Source organism: Ambystoma mexicanum, chromosome 11 (genome assembly GCF_040938575.1).
Source record: "Ambystoma mexicanum isolate Mex_15411 chromosome 11, UKY_AmexF1_1, whole genome shotgun sequence".
In the NCBI taxonomy this organism is placed as follows: domain Eukaryota; kingdom Metazoa; phylum Chordata; class Amphibia; order Caudata; family Ambystomatidae; genus Ambystoma; species Ambystoma mexicanum.
Genome location: NC_090934.1, coordinates 917,127,987 through 917,153,336, shown reverse-complemented (window position 1 = coordinate 917,153,336; position 25,350 = coordinate 917,127,987). Strand labels below are relative to the sequence as shown.

At 47.4% G+C, this 25,350-nt stretch overlaps 1 protein-coding gene across 1 annotated transcript in view; it reads left to right on the top strand.

Moving 5' to 3' along the window:
• The window catches only part of MUC2 (mucin 2, oligomeric mucus/gel-forming), a 210,788-nt gene that overhangs the window by 119,864 nt on the left and 65,574 nt on the right, over window positions 1-25,350 (top strand). Inside the window, exons 35-42 of the mRNA XM_069625392.1 lie at window positions 244-1,506; window positions 4,582-4,611; window positions 6,254-6,694; window positions 10,845-10,874; window positions 11,844-12,272; window positions 13,708-15,573; window positions 19,896-19,925; window positions 24,416-24,823. Coding sequence (XP_069481493.1) covers window positions 244-1,506; window positions 4,582-4,611; window positions 6,254-6,694; window positions 10,845-10,874; window positions 11,844-12,272; window positions 13,708-15,573; window positions 19,896-19,925; window positions 24,416-24,823 — 4,497 coding nt within the window. The remainder of the gene's footprint in view (window positions 1-243; window positions 1,507-4,581; window positions 4,612-6,253; window positions 6,695-10,844; window positions 10,875-11,843; window positions 12,273-13,707; window positions 15,574-19,895; window positions 19,926-24,415; window positions 24,824-25,350) is intronic.

The window sequence follows — 25,350 nt, the reverse complement described above, 5'->3', positions numbered from 1 at the left end:
CTATCTCGACACCTAATCACCTGGCGGTTGGGGCCAAAATCATACATCATCTCTCCAACGGTGCTTTACCTAGAGGCGCTTCATCCTCACTGATAATTGTTTTAATGGAAACTCAGCGTTTCATTTCCCTTTTAAGTGTTAGTGCAAATTGTTTTGATACAAGTATAATGTCCATAGTGAATTTGATTTATTGTTGGTACTTTCTTTTTCGTATATGAACAACCCCTTCGTTTTCAACTGCAGAGAGTACAGCATCTACAACCGAGACTGCCATGCCAACAACCACCAAACCTACTACAACACCAACAACCACTACCGAGAGTACTACCACCACAAAAGAGACTACAACCCCAACAATACCCTCAACCCCCACAACCGAGTCCACCACAACATCCACGACATCCACTACTACAGAAAGTACTACTGGTACAGAGGAGACAACCATGTCAACAACACCTACAACAACTATCACAACTACAGAAAGTACTACCACCACAGAGGCGACAACTACCTCAACAATCACCACAACTGAGGAGCCTACAACCTCAACACCAACTACTATAACAATAGCCACCACTACGGAGGGCACTACCACTACAGAGGAGACAACTACCCCAACAACAACTACAACAGAGGAGCCTCCAACCTCAACACAAACTGCTACAACAACTACTACAGAAATTACAACAACTACTGAAAAGACAACCACACCAACAACCACAACAGAGGAGCCTACAACAATAACCACCACTACCGAGGGCACTACCACTACAGAGGAGACAACTACCGCAACAACAACTACAACAGAGGAGCCTCCAACCTCAACACAAACTGCTACAACAACTACTACAGAAAGTACAACCACTACTGAAAAGACAACCACACCAACAACCACAACAGAGGAGCCTACAACTTCAACACCAACTACTACAACAATGACCACCACTACAGAGGGCACCTCTACAGAAGAGACAACTACCCCACCACCAACTACAACAGAGGAGCCTTCAACCTCAACACAAACTGCTACAACAACTACTACAGAAAGTACAACCACTACTGAAAAGACAACCACACCAACAACCACAACAGAGGAGCCTACAACTTCAACACCAACTACTACAACAACAATGACCACCACTACGGAGGGCACTACCTCTACAGAGGAGACAACTACCCCAACACCAACTACAACAGAGGAGCCTTCAACCTCAACAAAAACTGCTACAACAACTACTACAGAAAGTACAACGACTACTGAAAAGACAACCACACCAACAACCACAACAGAGGAGCCTACAACTTCAACACCAACTACTACAACAATGACCACCACTACGGAGGGCACTACCTCTACAGAGGAGACAACTACCCCAGCATCATCAACGCCTACAACAATCACAGAAACTACCACTAGTACACGGGAGACCACCACTCGAACAATGACCACAACACCAACTACTACAACACCAATCAGCACTACACAGACAACAACCACTACCACAGGTAAAATATAATTTAGTTTATGACCTGGTTTCTGGCCTTTGAAAGCTTTGACTTTGGCTATGTGCAGGAAACATTAATAAGCCTCCTTGTTCTCATCAACACATCTTACAAGAGTTTGTGGATACAAATGTGAGTCCAAAAAATGTCTCACATGTGGTTGTTTAAAGGGATGCATGGGCCAGATTGTCTAAAGTGCTATTGTAGCGAAGTGTTTCTGCTGGGGGTATCTTGCTGATTGATGCATGCATTTTCTATTTCTCGCCAATTGTTTCAAAAATACAGAGGCTGCCTGGGGTCCTGCAATCAAGGTATTGGCGTAGCATGATGAGTGCATTGTAAGAATGAGGCCCACATTTCTGAATGGTATCATGCCTGGCAGGGGCAGGCTCTTGGAGGTCTCCAATACTCTACAGTTAAGTTTACAAGATGACCCCATGTCACTGGGGTCACGATATGCCCCCAGTTCAGAGCTTACACACCTCCTTGCTTTCTAGAACTTGTAGTCTTGGGTCTGCTCAAATTAATAAAATAGACTGAAGAAAAACTAAAGAAAAGAGAAAGCCCAGGACTGGAATTGGGTTCGCTTGGTGGCATGGAGTCATCTGGTTGCCATGTGTGGTATAATACCTGGGAGGAGCAAGACGAATAGATGGGTTCCCTGGGTTCCCTGCCTCTACATGTTTCATGACCGATAAGAAGATTTCTGGAAGAGTCTGGATCCCTTGTGTCCGTGTGGTATAAACTCTCAGAGTGTTATGAGGGCCTATCGCGGCATTGTGCCCGGGTTGTAAGAAAGAGCTTCTCACAAGTTACAAGCCAGAACATGGGAAGAGAGTTTCTGGGCATATCAGCTACCCCCTGGACAAAGGGATGTGCCATCACTCCCCTCACCCACACACTGGCTGATCCCTCGCTCGTGGGTATAGTCTGCAGTGAACGGTCACGAGATCACACCCCTGGAGAGAAAACACAGATCCGGAGGTGGCCTGCAGTACTACAAATAGAAACAAATAACTGTGGGTACCCTATCCTCCTGGAGGGAAAGGGGCAGGGCCGCGGGAGGTGACACCAGGTTACCAAACACAGTATCTCTCTATGAAACCCGACCCGGCGATTTGCATGAAAGCAAGGAGCATTTTGGGTACAGAGGAATGCCCATAATTTTACATTTGATACGTGCCTGTGCTGGTGACTCAGCAAGACACCCTTTTGAGCGAGTAATGGAAGTTGGCCACTGCTCTTTTCATTGGTCGCAATACTCAGCTTAACAAACAGATGTCTGTGGGTTGCAGGACATCCATACCAATCTGAACATTCCCTGTACATGAATATGAGAGGAGTCTTTGGCTGCTTCTGCGTTCCTGTTCGCGTGCCCAGAGCAGGCTGCCTGCGCGCGAGAGCTCGGCTTAGAAGCAGACCTGTGAGTTCCGTGGCTAGCCCCCGGGGACTCGGGCCTGCAGCGCTCAGGCAAGACACACTTTGCCAGAGCTCTGCTCCGTCTTGTCCTGTTCCCGCCCATGTCCTACCCTGGTGACCTCCATTGCAGTAGGGTTGGCTCCTCGTCCCCTCTCTTTCACAGCTTCTACGTGGCACCCTCGTGGATGCTCGGTTTTACACTAATCATGACCATTTCATAAAAGGGCTGCTTGGCATGACCTTTCACCCCCCAACCCCTAAGCTGACCTTTCAATGTATTTCATTTGAGAAATTTCTCCGCGGCAAGGAGAGCATTCGATAGAAGGGAAGCCTTGCGCCGCAAGTCTAGACATGACGGGGGATATGGGATACTAAGACACTTGATCCCCATTACAAGTAGGGCTCTTCATGACAGGATGCATAAGCAGCAATGGGACAAACTACACTATATTCATATGTATTGAGCACGTCATTATCGCCTGAAGTCTGTCTCTCGCTAATCCACCTTTCCAAACTAGGAGTCTGTAAAGTTGAGACACCTTTTTTTGCAGAAGGGCCAGTCCCTTCCCGGACTACAGACTCTTCCGAACAGTGTCGCGCCTAGGGATGCTAGATAGCGCGATATTCGCGGCCTAGAGACAGGAGCCTAGGGGCTGCATGTTTCTTATCAGATGCCTTACCTCGCAACATATTATTCACGTTAGTGAAGCCACAGACCTGCATCTCCTTTTGGCGTGAGCCTGAAACGTGGACCGCAAATGGACAAAGAAAAAATGCAACATGACTGCCACCTAGTGTTCAATTAAAAGAAGGCAGTAATTTGTTTTCAAAGGCAATCCTGATGCATCAAATGAAATGCATACTGAAATGCATTTTAACATTTAAGTAAGAAGATGTATAACTATTAGTGTCCATTTATAACGCACTTAATACCAGCGCGAGGATTCTAGGCGCGGGATCGGATTCGCACTTGTGTTGCGCTCCGTTGTCTTGCTTTCAAGACGAACGCTTTGCCCCTGAACTATCCCTCCTCGCGCCTTTCTGACATACTCCACTATGCCCACAAAAGCTTTGGAGGTTAGTGGCAGCCTGTGTTATTTTCAGGAACTTGGTGTAAGGTCTTGGCCCTAAAGCGTGCTCGCCAGGAAAACTGCACGAGTAGCGCACTTAATATTAATGCATTCATTTCGAATTTTTGTTAGAGCTGGACTTACTCAGAAGGTCTTGGAGCTCCTTACAAGGTTCAAAAGTTAAAAAGGTGGGAGGTGCATCAGAAGTCCCAAAAATGCTCAGGAGTGGAGAGGAAGATTAGGATAGACCAGCGAAGGCAGGAAAGGCGGTGAGGCTTGACTAGGTATGGGGAAGGAGGTATGTTTTTAGGCTTTTTATAGCAAGGCGTGATGGAGGGTTTAGTGCGGCTGTGAAGTGGTAGAGTGTTTATGCTCTGGCTGCCCTCGGGGTGTATGCTTGTTATGCTGTTAATACACAATGTAGCTGTGTTTCAATTGTTATTTCTCGCACAGTGCATATGGAGGCATCCATGTTGGTTTGGTAAGAATCGAGGATGATGGCTCAAACATGCACAGTACCTTGACTTCCAAGTGCATTTCTGACACCGTGACTAATGTTGCAACTTTCTTTCTTTTCACCTGCCTGAAGAACTGACCAGCACCACGCCTATAATATCCAGTAAGTGACAATTTACAGACATGCATGGTGTACCTTTCCATTGAGTGCATGCAGCTTACAGAATCCTGCCAGAACCTTGCCACCTCCTTCCCCTGAAATGCACGTGCATGCATTGGTGTCCTTGGATCATCCACCAAGACACGAACTGCAGCAGTGTGCTCCTTTGCATCCAGTGCAGTTGTATGCAATTACTGCTTGGATCCAGATCACTGCCTGTATCCAGAGGTGGACTGGCCTATAGGGAACTCTGGAGATTTCCCAGTAGGCCTCTGCAGCCTGGCCCTCTTTTGTGTGGTATTTCCAAATTCTGTCATAGGAAAATCACTGGGCTTGCTGAGTGTCATATGGGGCCAGTTTGCAAATTATTTCCAGGGCCTCTATTTGTCCCCAGTAATTATTTCCAGCGTCTATTTTAGTTCCCAGTCCACCCCTTCTTATATATATATTAGCGTGTATTCTGATCTAGACAAAGCCATATATCCACAGACAACCAACCCCAGCCCCTGCTGCTGGGTCACATGTACTGCGTGTATGGCAATTCGACAGGCAATTCAGCAGCCCCTACGGGTGGAACAGTGGGAATCTGACTAGTCTGTCTTGTCATTGCACCGGCCATGGGAAGCCTTTAATGTTACAAGTCTACGTGATCTCCCCTGCAAATGTTTCTTTTTTTTGCCACATCAACATCCTGGATCATATCCTGGATCATTTCTAACTCAGATGCCTGATAGGCCAATGAGAACCACGCTGGGCAGTCATCGCGGCTTTTAGTATGCTTTAACTCCTATTCCAGGGACTTCTTGCCAGATTTCATAGTGCAGGGGGTCACTATCCCCCAGCCCCCACCGTTTTCACCAGAGGATGCTCGCTGGCAGGTGAAGTAAGGCCCTCTTTAGTACATCCTTTGCTAGAGTGGGACCATTAACCCATTTGTCTGTTCACCCCACTCTCCTGAGCCCAGGAGACGGAACAGCTATTACTGCGGTCACTTGACCCATTGGATGCATTTTTCTTTCCAAATCAGAGGCTACTTAGTTCCCAAAAAGATTCTGATCATTGGAGGCGTGGCTATCTAAAAGCTGAGCAGAGCGTTTCAGTCTTTGGCTTCATTAGAGAGGGAATATTTATATTGCCTGGGCGTCTTTTGTCCTCTGCCACTGTACATTTGCTGCTGCTGCCACGTTAGTGATGGTTTAAATGTAAATACTCTGCTCCATGAGCTTGGGAATATGACAGGCTCTTGCTGTAGCACCCACTACCCAGCCACACCTGTGGGCTGAGCGTCACAGCAGAGTGCTGCCTTACTGCCGAAACCTCCTCAATTTGGAAGGGCTTGAGCCCTCCCAAGCCAGGGACTAGCTGTTCCCATGTAAGGAATGCTTCCCCAACTTGTCACAGTGGAGTAACATCCCTTAAAAGTGCCCTTTGTAGTAAAAAAAATAGATTCCTAGGATTACACATCCCAGAGATTTGATATGTTAAAGAGTGAATAGTCATTATGTATTGTCCCTCTGGGAATGCCTCTCTGATACACTTGGCATGACACAGACCTAAGATTGGAAAGACCATGCTAACCTCATCCTTTTGCTCTGTTGGGAAGTCAGGCAATGGGCCACTTGTTGACATTATCTATCTCTTGCAGCATCGTGCCCAGAGGTGTGCTACTGGACTGAGTGGTTTGACGTGAGTTACCCAGAATACGGCGATGCCGGCGGAGACTTTGAGACATACGAGAATATTAGAAAGGAAGGCCATCATGTCTGTGAGAAGCCGCAGAATATATCGTGCAGGTCTGAGCGCTTCCCCGAACTTCCAATACATCAGTTGGGTCAGAAGGTGCATTGTGACCTCCCTGTTGGACTTACCTGCAAGAACAAGGAGCAGACGGAAGGGCCCAGCATGGTCCCCGTCTGCTACAATTATGAGGTCAGCGTTTACTGCTGTGAGCCAATATGTACAACCACCACTATCACCACCACCCCAACAACAACACCATCCACAACTACCTCACCCACGACCACCACTACCACAGAGACGACCACTACCACCACCACACCAACTACAACAACAACAACCACCACTGGTAAGTACAGAGAACATATGGTGAACACATCAGGCAGATGTAACTGAAGGTTTTATGTGGTATAATCGTTCGAAAAAACATGGAGGGTGACTCGATATTTTTTTTATGAAGGCACTAAACACCCTTCCTAATATATTTTAGGACTGGTGAAATTATATAACCAAACTCCAGTCCTAGAATATTCGGGGAAGTGTTGGATAGTCCCTTCAAAAAAATATCGAGTGCCCTCGAGGTTTTTTTCAGCCATTATATCACTGGATACCAGAACTGAATGCCCATAGGTCTTTGGTTAGTAGCTTTGTGCACACATTTCAACCAACACAGTGGAGATTCTATTTATTAATTTTATTTATTGACTATTTATAAGGTGCACTATACATAAAAATGGTGTCTCTCAGGCGCCACAAGACAAAAAAGGGGGGAGGGCAGGGAGATAAACAACAATAACGGTCCTACTGGGACTTGTGACATTTGTATTGTGCATGTGCTGTAACAAGAAATGCAAGGGGGAGAGGAGTGGGGGGGCATAGGTGACAGTCAGGGGAGGGACATAACAATGCAAGTGGGAAAAACAAAGAATGGCCCCAGGTCTAGGAAAGTGCTGGGGGAACTGAGGGGGGGCAAGTGCTTTGGGTTGCCAGGTGCAGACCACCCTCTAAGTGCAAAGTCAAGGGGTGGACCAGAATCTGGAGGGATGCCCAACCCTCCAGGCTAGTCAGGGAAAGGGACCCGGAAGGGCAGTGCTGGTTTGGGGGTTGGGAGGGGTGCTAGTATAGATTGGGCAAGGAGGGCCTGTTACCATGCATGACTTACAAGGGGCCAGACCCCCAGTCACAGTGGCAGAAGGGGGCTTTAGCAAGAGAGGTTGAGAGGGAGGAAAGTAAAGAAGAGCTTGTGAAACTTCTGGAATTTAAGGAGGTTTGGCTCAGGAGAGGGACAGGGAGACCATTCCAGAGGGAGGCACCTGCTGAAGAGAGAGATCTACCCCTCACTCTTTGCATGGAACAACCTCTGATCTGCAGAGAGCTGGAGGTAGAGGACTGAAGGGCTTTAGCAAGGTGGTATTTAGGGAGAGATGGTTAGATGTAGCAGGGCCTCAGGCCCCAGAAAGCCTTGTGGATGATGTATAGGGTGACATCAGCAGCCAGTGGAAAGATTTTAGGACTGGAGAGATGCAGTCCCTGGGCTTGTGGCCAAGGATAAGTCTCACAGTCCTATTCTGGATACGTTGAAGGGGGCAAAAAGAGGAACGAGGCAGATGGAGGAATAGGCTGTTGCAGTAGTCCAGCTTAGAGAGAAAAAGGGCTCTGGAGACATTGAGTTTCTGGGGGAAGGTAAGGGAAGGGGGAATGCCTCTGAGGAGGTGAAACTGAAAATGGGCCTTCAGAGCAAGGTCCGCAATGTGAGGAGAGAAGGAGAGAGAGGAGTCAAAGATGACACCAAGGTTTTTGGCCTCAAAAGATGGTGAGCGGAGGGGCCACAAGCTGGGCAACCAGAGAGTGGGATGGAAACAGGGAGCAGAGGCCCCAGTGAGAAGGATCTCGGTTTTACTGACATTAATTTAGAGATCATTAGCCATGCACCATGCCTGAATAGCAGTCAGACAGTCAGGGATGAGAGAGGAAGAAGAGGAGCTAGTGGAGTGAAGCTTAAAGGAAATCTGTGTGTCATCCGAATCACACTGGAAATGTGGCGAGAAGGAGGAGATCAAGTGGGCCAGAGGGGCAAGGTAGATGTTGAAGAGCCACAGCGATAGGATAGATCCCTGAGGGATGCCGCAGGTAGAGAGTGAGGCAGAGGAGAAGAAAGAGCCCAGTTGCACCTGGGAAGGTCGATTAGATAGGAGGGATAGGAGGGAGGTCAACGAAACCAGTTCCAGATCAGTTATACCAAGGTAATCACAGAGTCGCTTTATGAGGATGGCAGGATTGACTGTGTCAAAGGCAGAGGACAAATCAAGGAGAATGAGAACAGAAGGATAGTTGGAATCAAGGCTTGAAAGCAGGTCTTCATGGGTTTTCAGGAGCGCAGTTTCCAGGCCTCTGGATGCTCTAAATCCAGACTGGTGTACATGGAGAAAGCCAACAGATACAGTGTGGTGGAGAAGGTCTTCACAGGTGTTCAGGAGAGCAGTTTCCAGGCCTCTGGATGCTCTAAATCCAGACTGGTGGACATGGAGAAAGCAAACAGATACAGTGTTGTGGGTCAGTTGGGAGATGACCAAATTCTCCAAGAGTTTGCCCAGGAAGGGTGTAGCGGAGATAGGGTGGTAGTTAGCTGGGCGCGGGGAGTCAGCAGACAGCTTTCTTAGGAGAGATTGCACAAGGGAGTGCTTAAGGGATAGTGGGAAGGAGCCGGTTATTGAAGAAGTGTTGCAGAAATCCACCAGGGCAGGTGTGAGAGAGGAGATGTTTTCATTGATAGTTCTGGGGGAGCAGTGGAGCACCAGTTTGGAGGACACTTTCATAGAGTGAATAGCTTTAGAGACCTCGTCCGGTGCTATGGGCGAGAAGAAGGAGAGTATAGGGGAGCGAGAGAGGGGAGGCAAGGGAGGACTCAGAGCAAGAGGGGGAATAGGGTGTGGGGAGTGAGGACAGGATGTCCTGGGTTTTGGTTATGAAATGGGAGCCCAGTGCAGTATAGTAGGCCTGGGATTGAAGAGAAGAAATGGAAACTGCAGCAGGATTGGCAAGTTCCTTACAGATTTTGAACAATTCAGCCGTATTGTTGGTGGAACCCGAGATATGAGCTTGGATATGGGCCCTCTTCTTGGAGCGGATGGAGAGACGGTATTTCCTTTGGAGCAGGTGACAGGCCAGTTTGTCAGTGGTTGTGCTTGAAGCATGCCATTTCCTTTAATCAACTCTGCACTTGTGTTTCAGAGAGGCTAGGTCGGAATAATACCAGCTGTTGCGCTTAGAGGCAGGCTTCATGCGGATCCTCATGACAGGGGCAAGGATGTCAAGTGTGTTGGAGATGGAGAGGTGAAGATTAGTGAGGGCTGTGTTGGTGGGAGAGTTTATAGCAGGGGTGGGAGGGGAGCTGAAGGTGGTGGCAAAAGCACTGACTGACACTTCATTGGTCGCGTGACAGAGAAGGAGACTGGCAGTGCGGCAGGTGCTTAGTCAGGTAGTCTAGGAGCTCCAGGTGAGAGGAGAGAATGGTCAGACCAGGAGAGAGTTGTAGTGAGATGGTTAGAGATAGGGATGTCTTCTGAAATCAGCACATCCAAGGTGTGCCCGGCTCAGTGGGTTGGACCAGAGGGAAGAATGGTTTTAAATTGTTTTATGGTACTCATGGATTCATTTTTGGCAGATGTACATATCGATAGTAAAAAACATGAGCGAAAGAACCTCACAGGGACAAAAAATGAGAGTACAACACTTTGCATAGACATGAGTGGCATCAATCTTAGGGGCGATCCTGGAAATAAAAAGTAGGTTCAGATCAGACTCTAAGATTGAACAGAAAAGTGGAGGGAGCCCAGCCGAAGGAATGAAGATGGACGGGGATGAGAGCAGAGGAACTGGGATGAAAAGAGGATATGAGCTCATCCGGGACCCAAGAGCAGAATGCGTGACCTGAAGGGTTTGGGAATAAGGAGGATAGCTTGGGGACGGGAGGATAGCTCTGTGGCAACACGCGGGTCTTAAAAGCGAGACCATGCTGAGCAAACACAGGTACGAACCCCGGACCCGCGCTTGAAAAGAAAAAAAAAGATGCGCGTTATAATTAACCTTTCCTTCCACAGTGCAACTAGAGCCTAGATACTTACGGGTTATGTGCGCTGCAAATAAATACAATAAATAAATAAACAAATAAAGCAGAGGGCAAGATATATGGGAGACATACAACGGAGGAAAAAAAAAACATGAAACCTGGGCATCTCCTTGCTACTAAGGGCCCATTATGAGAAGCTGCCTGAGATGATGCCTGTTTTCTAAGGTCAGTGTACATTACACGAGGTCATACTGGGATGGATTTTAAGGGAGTGATCCTTAAGATGACAGCAAGATAAAGGGCTATGTCTATCGAAGGTCACACCTGATTTATCTACTTGACCGGCGCCATCTTTAGTGCTCGTAACAGTCTCTTTCTGAAGCAGACACTAATATTCTTTCGCTCTTTCTTTCTTTTCATTTTGCTGAAGAGCCAACAAGCACCACTTCTCCATCCACAAGTAAGTGTTGTTTTAGACAGCTTTCATGTGTGCGCTTCTTCCCAGATTGTGTGTTTGTGTGTTAAATAGTTTGTATGTCGTGTTAGATAGCGTAACGTGCATATCTTTATGGCGCTTTTAGAAATCAGCATCAATTCCAGTAAATGACTGATATGAATCGAACGGGGCCAAGGTTGATCTTTATAAGACAGTCAATCAGTCCCTATATTAACTCACCTTATTTTCGGTTTATATGCGAAAATGAAGCTACAGTCGCTGCATGTGGGTAGCCAGGATTTCACCGAGAAACAGCACAGTTTTTGGTGGTTGTTCCTCAATGAAGTTGCAAACACCCACAACATCTGCTCATGCCTTGATTCCTGGAAGCAGGCTCTGGCTCAGGGATAGCAGGGGGTGTGCTGTGGGAATGATCGCGCGCTTTGGCACATTGCTAATAAAAGGGAATTTCCTACAGAACCAAGGGCAGGATAACTGTACATGACACCTGAGCCAAGTGCTTTGTGCTACTGGGTGACAGGGTAGAGGTGGGAGCTTGCAGAAGAAACAGGAGGGCGAGAGGTTGAGTGGTGTTTCTTAAGATTTTGTGGGAATTATCACCTGGTAGGGCACATTCCCAATAGAAAGGCATTTCACAAAGGAACAAGGACAGATAACTGTACATGACGCCTATCCTACATAATTTGTACTCCTGGCTGATGGTGTAAAGGTGTGAGTTTGCAGAAGAAACAGGAGGGGGAGAGGTTGAGTGGTGTTTCTTAAGATTTTGTGGGAATTATCATCTGGTAGGGCACATTCCCAATAGAAAGGCATTTCACAAAGGAACAAGGACAGATAACTGTACATGACGCCTAACCTACATCATTTGTACTCCTGGCTGATGGTGTAAAGGTGTGAGTTTGCAGAAGAAACAGGGGGGGAGAGGTTGAGTGGTGTTTCTCAATATCTTATCCTATCCACACTTTCTTACAGCAGTCTGCACGCCTGGGGTTGTGTGTGAATGGACGGAATGGATCGATGTCAGCTACCCCGAGTTCGGCCCTGACGGTGGAGACTTTGAAACCTACGAAGAAATCAGGAAGCATGGTATTGACATCTGTGAAAAGCCCGAGAATATCTCCTGCCGAGCCCAGAGATTCCCGGACAAGCCCCTCGAGGAATTGCACCAGAAGGTGACCTGCGACGTCTCCAAGGGCCTGATCTGCTTCAACAAGGAGCAGACGGAGACCACCGTCATACCCATGTGCTACAACTACGAGATCAGCGTCTACTGCTGCCGGGAAATTACTTGTGGGTCCACCACCCCACGCACCACCACCACACAGGTCACTACCACCACTCCCTGCACCACGGAAACCACTGAACCTACTCCACCATCAACGACGACAAGCATCTCCACAGGTATGAAAGTACTAGAATCTTGCAGACTAGCAAACAGAGCATGAGGTTCACGCTTGCCTAGGGCCAGAAGAAGACGTAGGCCTCTCCTGAGAATCTTCAAAGCAGTAGTGTGCGAATGTTGGTCTGTCTTCTTTACAGTGCTTTGGACAATGGAAACATCCATGGTATGGATCTTCTGCTTGTGCCGATGAAGGGGCTTCAGCCAGGGCAGGACATGGCAGGTCAACTGCTCAGACTTGTTGCCAGTTTCAAGTGCATAATATTGAGCCCTTGAGATCCGCATTGCCCCACAGCGAGCCTCGCAATCCAGCAGCAGGTGCACTCCAGGCCGCTGGCTCTCTACATGGTCCTGGGCTTGCCTTTCCCTTTGACCCTCTGAACTTTAATCACCTTGTCACGTGATTTGCTCAGGATCAGTTTGCTCAAGCAGAGCCCAGTGGGATTTCCCTACCTCTGGTAAACCTCACTTTTACTGCCCAGATAGTTTTCCCCGTTTAAAACTGAATTTTATTCAGATTTTCTGCAAAATGTGCCTACGATTAGGGGAGCTATCATTGATGCCAACCTTTAACATTGCAAAATAGTCATGCTTAACATGTTAGATTCAACTACAGGTCAGATTGTTGTCTTCTAATGCATAGGCGGGTGCAGTACGGCCACTAGCAGGTTTGACTCTAGGGGTGTAGGCTCAGCACTCGGAGGGTGACTGTTATTGTGCCTTCAGCACCAAGAGGGCAGTTGTGCCATACACATCTGCCCAGCGCCTAGTGGGGGTTGGGTGTTCTGTAAATATCCGACCGTAACAATATGAGGAAATGTTCTGTAGGCCTCTGCCCAGTGCATAGTGGAGGTGGGTGCTCGATTGTCGTTGCCCAGCACACTGTGGAGGGGGACGGATATGTGGCTGCCTGCCCACAGACCCAGAGGGTGGATGAGCCCTTGGTATGGGTACAGGTCACCAAGAGGAGGTATTTGGTAGTCAAGCAAGGGTGCCAGCTTCCAGAGGAGTCCTTTGTAGGCTTCAAGCCAGCACACAAAGCAGCTAGTTCTGTAGGTCGCAGGCCCTTTAGTAAATGTATAATGAAAGAGCTTTTATATAAGACCTCGTGCTGTTTTCCACCCACTTCTAAGTGGTACCAATCCGTTGTCCTTGAAAGATAAAAGGACTGAGTTGGGCAGAGCAGCTAACCCACCAATCTAGCTTGCTGACTATTTTAGCAGCTTACCCAGTACCTGCTCCAGACAAAAAAACATCTCATGCTCATTTGTTTCAGGCTCTTCTTTCTCACAGATAGTTTTAGAAATCAGCCTTGAATCTCCCTATTGGTTGTTAGAGCAGATGGGAGAGAACTGTGTATAATGTTTACAGTCATTTTATTTTGTGGTGGTATTTTCTATCATATATGAATAACTACTGCTTAATCTTCAACTACAGAGAGTACAACCTCTACAACTGAGACTACCGTGCCAACAACGACTACACCTACTACTACAACACCAACCACCACTCCAGAGAGTACTACTACTACAACAGAGACTACAACCCCAACAGTAACCTCGACTCCCACTACAACCTCAACCGAGTTCACCACAACCTCTACTACTATAACAACAACCACTATTACAGAAAGCACCACTGGTACAGAGGAGACAACCACACAAACAATACCTACCACTACAGCTACCACAACTACAGAAAGTACCACTACAGAAATGACAACTACCCCAATAACCACAACAACGACTATTACTCCACCATCTACTACTACAGAAAGCAGCACCTCGACACAGACGACTACCCCAACAACAACCATAACTGAGGAGCCTACAACCTCAACACCAACAACCACTCCAGAGAGTACTACTACTACAACAGAGACTACAACCCCAACAGTAACCTCAACTCCCACAACAACCACAACCGAGTTCACCACAACTTCTACTACTATAACAACAACCACTATTACAGAAAGCACCACAGGCACAGAGGAGACAACCACACAAACAATACCTACCACTACTGCTACCACAACTACAGAAAGTACCACTAAAGAGATGACAACTACCCCAATAACCACAACAACAACTATTACTCCACCAACTACTACTACAGAAAGCACAACCTCTACACAGACAACTACCCCAACAACAACCATAACTGAGGAGCCTCCAAGCTCAACACCAACAACCACCACAGTGAGTACATCCACCACAGAAAAGACAACTACACCAACAACTACAACAGAGGAGCCTACAACCTCAACAGCAAAAACGACAACGCCAATCCTCACACCCACTGAGAGCACTACCACCACACAGGGAACAACTACCCCAACAACAACCACCACAGAGGAGCCTTCAACCTCAACACACACTACAACAACTACCACCACAGAGAGTACTACCACCACACAGGAAACAACTACCCCAACAGAGGAACCTACAACCACAACACAAACTGCTACACCAACAACTACAGAGAGTACTACTGCTACAGAGGAGACAACCACATCAACAACAACATCTACAACAGTGGAGCCTACAACCTCAACAGAAGAATCTACAACACCAACCACCACCAAGAGCACTACCCGCACATGGGAAACTACCCCAACAGAGGAGCCTACCACTTCCACACAAACTACGACAAACCCAACTACTACTACCGAGAGCACAACCACTACAAAGCAAACAACTACTCCAGCAACTACCACAACCGAGGAACCTATAACCTCAACCCCAACTGCAACTACCACTACAAAGGAGACAACAACCATAATAACAACTACAACAGAGAAGCCTTCAACTTCAACATTAACTACCACAACACCAAAAACCACAACAGAGAGTACTACCATTACAGTAGAAACAACCACATCACCAGTAACCACCACAACAGAGGAGCCTACAATTTCCACACATGCAACTTCAACCCCAACCCTCACTCCTGAAGGCCCTACCACTACAGCTGAGACAAGTACACCAACAACAACAACCACAACAGAGGGCCCCCCCTCCACAACACCAACAACCACCACAGAAAGTACAACCAAAACAGAAGAGACAACAACGCCTCCAATAACAACCACAACAGAGGGGACTACAACCTCCAAATCTTCAACAACAACACACATAACCACAACCGAAACCACTACTACTACAAAAGAGACAACTACACCACCAACAACTACAACCTCAATACCAACTACTACAACAACAACCACCACTACAGAGGAAACCACTACACCATCAACTACTACAACACCTATCAGCACCACACAGAGCACCACCACTATCACAGGTAAACAGTACTGGCAGTATAACACAGTGTCTGGTATGTGAGTATCATGTATATTGATGCATGTATTTTCTGTATGCTGTTAGTTATGGCAGAATTGCAGAGCTTCATTCGGGGGGCTGCATTCCAGGTACTTATGCATCATCTTTAGGGGATCAGAGGAATAAGGCCCACAATTCAAATGTAGATGAAGGTAGAATCTTCTGGCCAGCCAGAAAAGTTTCAGACTGAGATTTCATATATTGCTATGGGAGTCTGTGTGGGAGGAACAGACTGACTTGAACCTTATGTGTATTAGGGGTGAATAGGCCGTATTGAACATAACTGTTTGGTATCAAGCCCGCGAGGATCAGAATGGACTGCCATAGATTCACTGCCTCGTAATAAAATCATATCTGAGAGGACCAGGTTGTATGGGCCAGAATTCCATGGGCCTCATTACGACCCTGGCGTTAAGGGTTCAACGGCGCCGTAAAAAGGTGTCGGCGCCATTAAACCCTTAACGCCTCATAACGAGTTCCCTTTGCGGGACCCGACCTTAACCCTGCTTTTAGCAGGCGTTAAAGTAGGGTGCCGCAAAGGGACCTTGGTGCTAAGTACGGTGCCGCAATTTGCGGCACCGTACTTAGCGCCTTCCCCATTCCCATTGAGCCCAATGGGGCAAAAATGGGAATGGGGAAGGGCCCATGGTGAATGGGGAATTACCGCCCCGCCAACCTTGGAATGGGGCGGTAATTCCGCCATTCACCATGACGGACCCCGGCATGGACCATGGTGCTAATAGCACCATGGTTTAGTGCTGGGGTCGTAATGAGGCCCCATGTGTATGTATGGTATCACACCAGTGAGGAGCAGGCTGGGAGGCCCAGGATACCCGATTTCTCTATAGTTAAGGTTGCAAGAACACTCCAAGTCACTGAGGATACATGGTCTAGCACTTAGTTTTCATTACCTCAACATTTTTATGTTGAGACTTGTGCTTGGGGTCTTTTCAAATGGATGTAGAGGGCAAAAGTAAAACTGAAGTGAAACAAAAGCTCAGGACTGAAAGATGGCACCCCAGGTGACAGAGGTCCACCTGCCAACCATATTGATAATGTTTGTGGGGAGCAAGTCGGATGAACCCCTGGATTCTCAGATTCTACATGGTGTCATGTCTGATGTGAAGATGCCAGGTTGAGTCAGATTTCTTGTATCTGTGTGATCTGTCAGAAGAATATGTACGCTGCCCCCTCCTCTATTTCTTTCATCTGTATGAGCCGCCCGGATGCCGTGTCTATATATAGTGTGATGTCTCAGTGGCACAGTCCGTACTGGACATAGTAGCCTAAGAGGAGCATGCTGGGATAGCAATGGCGGTCTCTGTTTGTGAAGACGTGGAGGGCACCCTTGATTCCGCATATCTATGTGATGTCATCCCTCAGTGAAGCAGGCCAGGCGACCTGGATTCCTTTGGTCTGTCTGGTATTATGGGAGGGGTAAGATGGGTGGATCTGAAAGTCCCTGTATCTCCAAGGTATATTAGGAGAGCTGGAGGATGATTTTGATTCCTTGTACTTATCACCTCTCCCGGTACTTAGGTTATATCACCTTTCCCGGTACTTAGGTTATATCACCTCTCTGAGGAGCCAGCTGCCGATCTTAGTTTCCCCCAGCGTGTATGGTATTGTGGGAGGAGAAGGGTGAATGGACTCCGAATAAATTAAGTCGCTCTTTATCTAATTGTTAATTTGTAAGTCACATAATGCTACATAATCAATTTTAGGTGCCCCAATGGAGAAGGGCGGGCGGAAGGAGGGCAACATGGGGAAGGGGAGGGACTCGCTAAATTCTAGTTCAGGGTAAGCGCAAGGTGGAGGGGCAGAGGACAATCTCACGGGACAGGATAAATATCACCAGGTAAATATCGCAAGTGCAGGATATCAAATAATGCCTCTGCTTACATACAGCCAGCTACAAATAGCAGGTGCAGGCTACCATTACTACACCCAGATAAACAAGTGCCGGGGTTGGCACGATAGGAGGGGGCCCATGAAGGGCTAATGCCGGGAAGGGCTGGAATAATACCTCCATAAGCGGATGCGCAGCGCTCCCGAGCTAGGGCTGGACATTGGATGGAAGGCCAAGAGCAGAGGGCTCCTGTCCAGTTAAGGGACGCCCATTGCCGGGAGTGGTGAGGTGTCGAGGGAAGCCAAATATGTGTGCTTGAAGAGCAACTTATTTAATTGTTTCTGAAATCTTAGGTAGTTTTCATGGCTTCTGAGGTAGGCCCGGAGGTAGTTCTGTAAAGCCACATCAGCCATATTTATGATCCCGCCACAAAACCTCCTTTTCTTGGCAGGGGCTGGCATGAGAGCATTGGAGTGAGCTGGCAGATGAGAGGAGCCTGACATGGGGGCATTTATAGAGTTTCTGCTTGGGTAGGTGGGTTCTAAACCACAATAGACACAGCAGGTGAAGCACAGGAGCCTGAATTCAAGCATTCCTCCCACTGGGAGCCAGTTGTGAGATTCCAGGGGTGATGTGACCTCTGTTTTAAGTGCCGGAATCAGCCTGGCAGCCTTGTTACGGATTCGATGAATATGGTGAGTGATGTTTCTTTGGTGGCCTAGGAATCAGGTGTTGCTGTAAACCACATGGGATTGGAGCATGGGTCTAGCCACATCCAATGCAACACGTTCAGAAAAAGCAGGATTCATTTTACCATATGTACATGGAAGTGTGATTTTGTTGTGAGGTCTTGGGCCTGTTGAGCGAAGGAGAGCATCCCATCAAGGAGGCAACGAATGTTTCTGCAGAGTGGCTGCGATGGGAGGGAATCCCATATGCGGAGACCACATGAGGGGTGGTAGGCGGTGGGATTAGTGGCCTACGGTGATAATCTAAGTCTTGGAAGCATTCCGGAATAGGCCGTTGCCTGTCATTCGGCCCTGTATACATGGCAGACAGGATTAGATGCGTTCTGCAGCCTGTGGCGACCCAGCTTATCTGGGTGTCATTAGCATAGGTTTGAAATGAGGAGAAAATGGGGATGGAAAGGATAACTGAATGCTTTGTGCAAGCGTTAAATTGCCAAGTAGACAGTGCTGCGCTTGGTGGCACTCCACCGTTATCTTGAATGAGACAGGCCCAGATTCTATCTGGAATTGTGCCTTCTCCAGGAAGACGCAGATCCATTTTAGAGCACTGCCCAAAAGCCCAATCAAATCTTATAATCCTCTAAGTGTATTGAAATGGTTCACCTTGTCGAAGGCTGCTACCTAACAAGATAAGAATGGCAGGCTTTGTGTTGTCCATGGATTCCAGAAGCTTCTCTCGCATGAACAGGAGAATGGGTTCTGGGCCCCTGGAAGATCTGGACCTTGATGTATTGTCAGGGGGCAGGTTCAAGCACTTACTGTGTTCCAACAGTTGTTGTAGAGCCATCCTTTCCAGCATCTTGCATATGAAGGGACTGTTCTTAAGTGGGGTCATTTTACAGGCCACGCAGGTCGTTAGTAGGTTGGTGAGATACAGGATTTCTCTTGGCATGGGGGGAAATTGTATTTAGGGATAAACTGTTGACCAGTACAGGAGCAAGGGAGGCCACGTTTTCTTTTATTGCTGAAGCTGGGCAGGCAGAAACCTGTTCACAGAATGGTGAGGGAGGAGTGGCTACTACACTGCCTTTGGCTTACGGTAGGGAGGGAACGGCCAATGTAGCCTACAGTAGGTTCACGCAGAGTATCCTCCACCAATGGCTCTTTGAGAACTTAAGGGCATTGCTATTGTCTCAGAGAAGCTGCCAAGTGCGGGCATGGCCCACTTATGAAGGGCGTGTCAAGAGTTTCTTTATTCCACAAGTAAATGGTAGTAGCAAAGTAACACTGGAAGTTCACAGAGCAGTGTACGCGGCTTTCAATATAGCTAGGGCCTTGAGATTGGGCCTGGGTGATAGGACAGGGAGGAGAGAAAAACATAAAAGTGTCCCATTGATGCAACAGGAACAACATAATCTCAGACATGAAAACTGTGGACGAAGGAAGGTCTACATATTGTTATGAGTAGAAACACAGAGAAGTAAGGCGCGTGTTTGGGTTATAGCAATCCCTCTTACCTGGATGCAAAAGTCTGCATGAATAACATGAGGACATTCTAGGGGTGTTTGCCTTGTAATGAGAGCAAAAAGAATAGGCAGTCCCACTGTAGGTTGACATAAGCGCTGTACAAGCAACTGACTTGACTAGGATGCATAGATCACCATTCAGCCTGTCTACTAATCATCACCTGCCACTTCTGAATAAATGACTAACTTTTGTTTTTCCTGTCTTTTTGTTTTGATGAAGAGCCAACAAGCACCACTTCTCTACCTTCAAGTAAGTGTTGACTTCTACAAGTGTGGTTCTTCAGTCTGTGCAGGTCTGTCGCGTTAACTAGCTCTTGCACAGCTCTGTGAGTTGCCAAAAGATGCCTGTTGTCTTAAAATATATGATAAGTCCCAACGTTTGTGCTGCTGGTCCCTGAGGTCCCACTGATCTCTGACAGCGTGTCACTGTCCCCCTGTCTTTATCTTCTAGAGATTTCCAGAAGATCCTGCTGCATCTCAAGGGGCAGAGACTTTCAGATGTGGTGAACAATCTAGGGTATTTGGTAGGCTGAAAGTGCCAGAGAGTGCCTTGCCCCGGTCCTGCTACTCTGCTCTAAGAGTTCCTTGTTATGCTGTTGTCCTACCAGGGCCTAAACAATGCACCAGTGCTGCGTGCTCCGCTGTACAGTATGCTTCATACAGATCCCTGGTAGTTAGTGCAGGACCGCACACTATAGTAGGCAAAGACCTCCATAGGGACAGCATATGCAAAATAAATGGAAGCGATGGCCCCCTTTGCATCTACTGCAAGTTCTTTAGCGTGCCTCCTATTTCTATTACATATTGAAAGCAGACATATGTCCGGGGCAGGCAGGCCAAGTGTGGGTGGTGTGGAATCCAGGGAGTGTAAAAACCGAGTATAAACCGTAATATGTATACATTCAAGACAGCATATCCTCCATGATGACCCAAGTATATCCCTGGGAGTTCTTGCAGAATGCAGAAGTGCTGACGGGCACGCACGCCCCTTGGGATCTAATGCACCATCAGGCAAATTCATGAAGGATCTCACTCTTCAGGTGTGCATGCTCGCCCCTGCGTCTAATGCAGCATTCGCTGAGTTTCTGCACAAATCCACAGCGCAACAGGCAATCTAATCTGCTGCTGGTGTCTAAAATAGATCTTTGCAATTCCTGGCAGGCTGCATCTACAAGGCTGTCGCCCAGCAGTCTCCACGCTATCCAACTGAGAAACTCAGCATCTCTCGAGGTCTACGGTCTACTAGAATTAAGGGCATGTCTAGATTTAAACTTGACGGTGCAGGAAGGAAAGAACAGAGGACAGGCCTTCTCTGCCTGTGCCCCCAGACTCTCAACAACAGTCCCTTGATTCTACATTTTAGGAAGGAGCCCGAGACCCTCCTCTTCATGGAATGGCTCCTCCCTGATTCCTATGTCCACAAACCCTTCACTCCCCACCTAACCCGAGACTGGGCGATCTGCTCTCAATGTTTCCTCATCTGATTGCTTGTAGATCTCTTGCTGCTGCCAAATCGCCCACCCTCACTGTCCCCCATTGTTAGCCCCCTCTCCCTTGTATCTCTGCTTCTCTCACCATGTTGTTGCCTTGTGACTTGTAAAGCGCACCGTTGCTTCCCAAAGCTAGGTCTGTGCTCATAAAATACCCTAAGAATAAAAATAGTAAACTGTGTGTGAAAGCAAGAGACACTAGACTAGACAGGATTCATGATGTAATGCATGTTAATCTTGAGTCCATGCTCAAGTGTGGTATTCTCAAGTTGACCACATCCTTTATGACCCTGGCTCAGAGGGCGCATCGCCAAGGCAGACAATGGTCGAAAATCCATTCCTGCCCAGATTGAAGAAGGGATGCTCTAAAAATACTTAACCATTCATGTTCCCTAATTACAAAAAACACACAGATCCATTCTGGCACTGTTGGTTCACTTGGAGCAAGCACAGCACAACCCTAATCAACAGAACTTCACCTGACCTCTGTGTCTTCTGGCATCACAGACCTCAAGCATCTCACGTAAGTCTGTGTTATGTGCTGGCTATTGAATCATATCACCTCCAGAATAGATGCTCAATCAAGTCTCACCACCCATCAATAATAAGGGATGGAAACGCACATGAGTAATCAAGGCTGATGTGACAGGTGACGTGATAGTCAACCCATGACATTGATATTACAAATGCTGCATTCTCAACCACCTGTTACAAAGCGATTTAACAGTCACACAATCCTCTCCCTCCTGTCACATGTCAATCTAACAATCACACAAAACTCACCCTTCTGTCACATGTCAATCTAACAATCACACAATCTTCTGCCTCCTGTCAAATGTCAATCTAACAATCACACAATCCTCTGCCCCCTGCCACATGCCAATTTAACGATCACACATTTTTCTCCCACCTGTCACATGCCAATCTAGCAATCACAAAATGCTCTGCCAACTGTCAAACATAGATCTAACAATAACACACTGCTGCAGGCATTCATATATCTAAGAAAGTAAAAAGGACCTATTCACAAAGTTAGGGGGGCCACTTAGTGATATACAATAACCAATTGACCAGCATACACAGATCTCAATTTCTGTCATGGGGAGACATAATAACCACTTTAAAGGAAGACTGGTTATAATCAGTTTGTAAGATGAAAATACATTCCAAATGGCAATCCGCCCCCTCACCTATCCTTTAAATTGTGTTTTTCTCCAAAAAACCAAAGCACACGCTGAAGAATGTTGGTATGATGGTTTCCGCAGAGAAACATGCACATTCGTGGTAGAAGTTCCTCAGTGAAATGTCAGACTCCCCCATCTTTTACTTATGCCTGGATTCTGGGTCAAAAACACTGCATCAGTGACAGCAGCAGAGCTGGTGTGCAGATGACCGTGGGGAGTATACCTTTTCTACTGTACGCTTCAGTGAGTGTTCTTCAAGTGTCTAACTCAGCAAAACTTTCAAGAAGCAGGGGAGATAAAAGAACGCAAATTCGGGAGACTGATTCTCTGCGCTAGAGCTAGTACCAGGAGTGTTGCTAGGTCTGTAAAAGATCTGGGGCTCTGCTAATGCCGGGACTGTCGGGACTCGGGGCTAGCTAGCCTTTTGTTTGTATCCCCTGAGATTCTATCTGGCGCTACAACTAAAAGACCAGGGGCTATTGACCCCTCAGCCCCGCCGCTGCAACGCCGCTGGTTAGTACTATCTATCGTGCATGGTACCTATGCTTACATGCTTATCCAACAGCTTAGTCGGGCTTGGACCTATTGCAGTGGTTGAGTTTAGGGTGATACAATAGTTGCTCCTTCTTAGAAGATAAGATCTGGGTTGCAGTAAATTCAGCCAGCAGGCTGCCCTTTGGTTGTGACAATGTCTGCACTTCCTCTGCTAACTTTAGAGGGAATGTGGTGGCGGATACAGCAAGTAGGGAACATATGTTATGTTATGTTACTTTGCATTTCTATAGCGCCTCATGTACCATTGGTAGGGTCTGAAGGCGCTGGTAGGTTGAATGCCCTCGGGAACCGAAGTTCAAGTCAGTAGAGAGAGAAGAGAGGGTCAAAGGTGCTTGTGAGCACCAGATATGTGTGCAGCTGGTGTGGCATTCGTGTAATAGCTGCTTCATAGCGGTAGGTGTGGTGGTTGAGAGATCAGGGGTATGTGTTCGTTCTGGCAGGTTTTATCCAGACCGGTCCTGGCTGCATTAGGCCTGAGGAGAACGCCTGGCTGGGGAGTGTGAAACCAGCAGTGATTAGTTAGAGTGATGTGGAGTATGAGGCAGATGTTGGTATGAGAACAGCTATACCGAATGGTGTCATAGTATCTCTGTGTTCTAGTTGAGTGGTGGTGTAAAGAGGAGAGTAAGCATGGTGATGTGATAAGATGGTTTACATGCTCTTTCAAACGTTACATGCATTCCAAACCATACATGTATGGCGCGCACTTCTATGCACTGCAGTCAGTTCCACACACTCCGAAACCCGTTCCACGCAGTTCAGACCGTTCCACGCACTCCAGACCGTTCCACGCACTCCAGACCGTTCCACGCAGTCGATCTGTTCATGTAATCCGATCATTTCCGTGAATTCTAAGTTGTTTTATGCACAATTCTAAATTGTTTTATGCACCCCGTCCACATTTCATCTGTACCTTCCACATATTTCACCCGTACCTTTCACATGTTACATCAGTACCTTCCACTTACTTAATCCGTTCAATCCACATACGTCCCCATTCCATCCACATGCGTCCCCATTCCATCCACATACATCCCCATTCCATCCACATACTTCGCCCGCTCCATCTGTTCTATGCACTTGTCCGTTCTGCGCACTCATCCATCCACATACGTCATTTGTTCCATCCATATATGTCACCCATTCCATCCACATACTTCACCCATTCCATCCACTTTACGCAATCAGCAGCTCTACGTACTCATCCGCTCTACATGCACTCGGCACTCATCCGCTCTACGCAACTCATCCGCTCTACATGCACTCGGCACTCATCCGCTCTACGCAACTCGTCTTCTCTATTGACTCGTCCGCTCTAGGCACTCGTCCGGTTTATCTGCAAGACATGCAGCATGGCTAACCTTAGCACTCCAGGGTTTCTGGGTAAAGCGCCTTGATGCCGCCAGGTCTTTTCTGCGCTTTTATAAATATGTATGCAATACAATACAACAAAGAACAGTGAGCTTGCAGATGTATTCGTGATATCTTAACATTTCAATGTTTTCTTGCAGCCACCTGCACACCTGGAACGGAGTGCAAATGGACAGATTGGATTGATGTCAGCTTTCCTGAGTTCTCACCTGATAGCGGTGATTTTGAAACCTACAATGAAATCAAGAAACATAATATTGAGATTTGCGAAAGGCCTGAGAATATCTCTTGCCGAGCGGAAAGATTCCCAGACACTCCCCTCAAGGACTTGGAGCAGAACGTGACCTGCAACATCACCACGGGGCTGGTTTGCCGCAACAAGGACCAGTTTGCTGTCAGCTTCATGCCCATGTGTTACAACTACCAAATCAGCGTCTACTGCTGTCGTGAAATACTTTGTGGATCCACCACCCCCCGAACCACCACTACACAGGTCACTACCACCACTCCCTGCACCACCGAACCTACAGAAAGTACATATACAACAGGTATGTCAGAAATCCAATGCAGACTACAGAGTTTGAACTTTGTAAATGTTGGAGGGATAAGGAAGATGGTGTACCAGCTGGGCAGTAGTATGCAGGAGACTTTTACTGACAACCACTTCACATTCCTTATGGTAGTAGTTTTAAAATGGTGGTGACTGTCTTCATGTCAAAGCGTTCGGGCAAAGGGAACCTTCATGGTGCCAATGTCCCACTACAATCAGTGAAGGGACTTCAGCTAGTGCTGCTTCACCTCGATCATTGTAGAACCTGGTGGGTCCAATGAGGAGATGGGTATCCCCCTCAGTGTATGTGACACAGGCTATCTGCGGTGTGCACTGCAGTGCGGTGAGCTATGCTGGCATGTACCAAATTTGACTTCATAAAGCTTTGTCTAGATTTGGACCTGACTAACTGCGGAACAGATAGCTCTTTCCTACATAATCCAAGTGACGATGAGCAGGTTGTGGGTTCTGGAGTCAGGCATCTTGTTAAGACTTTGCGGGGTCATGCCTGGTGTATGCCTGAGC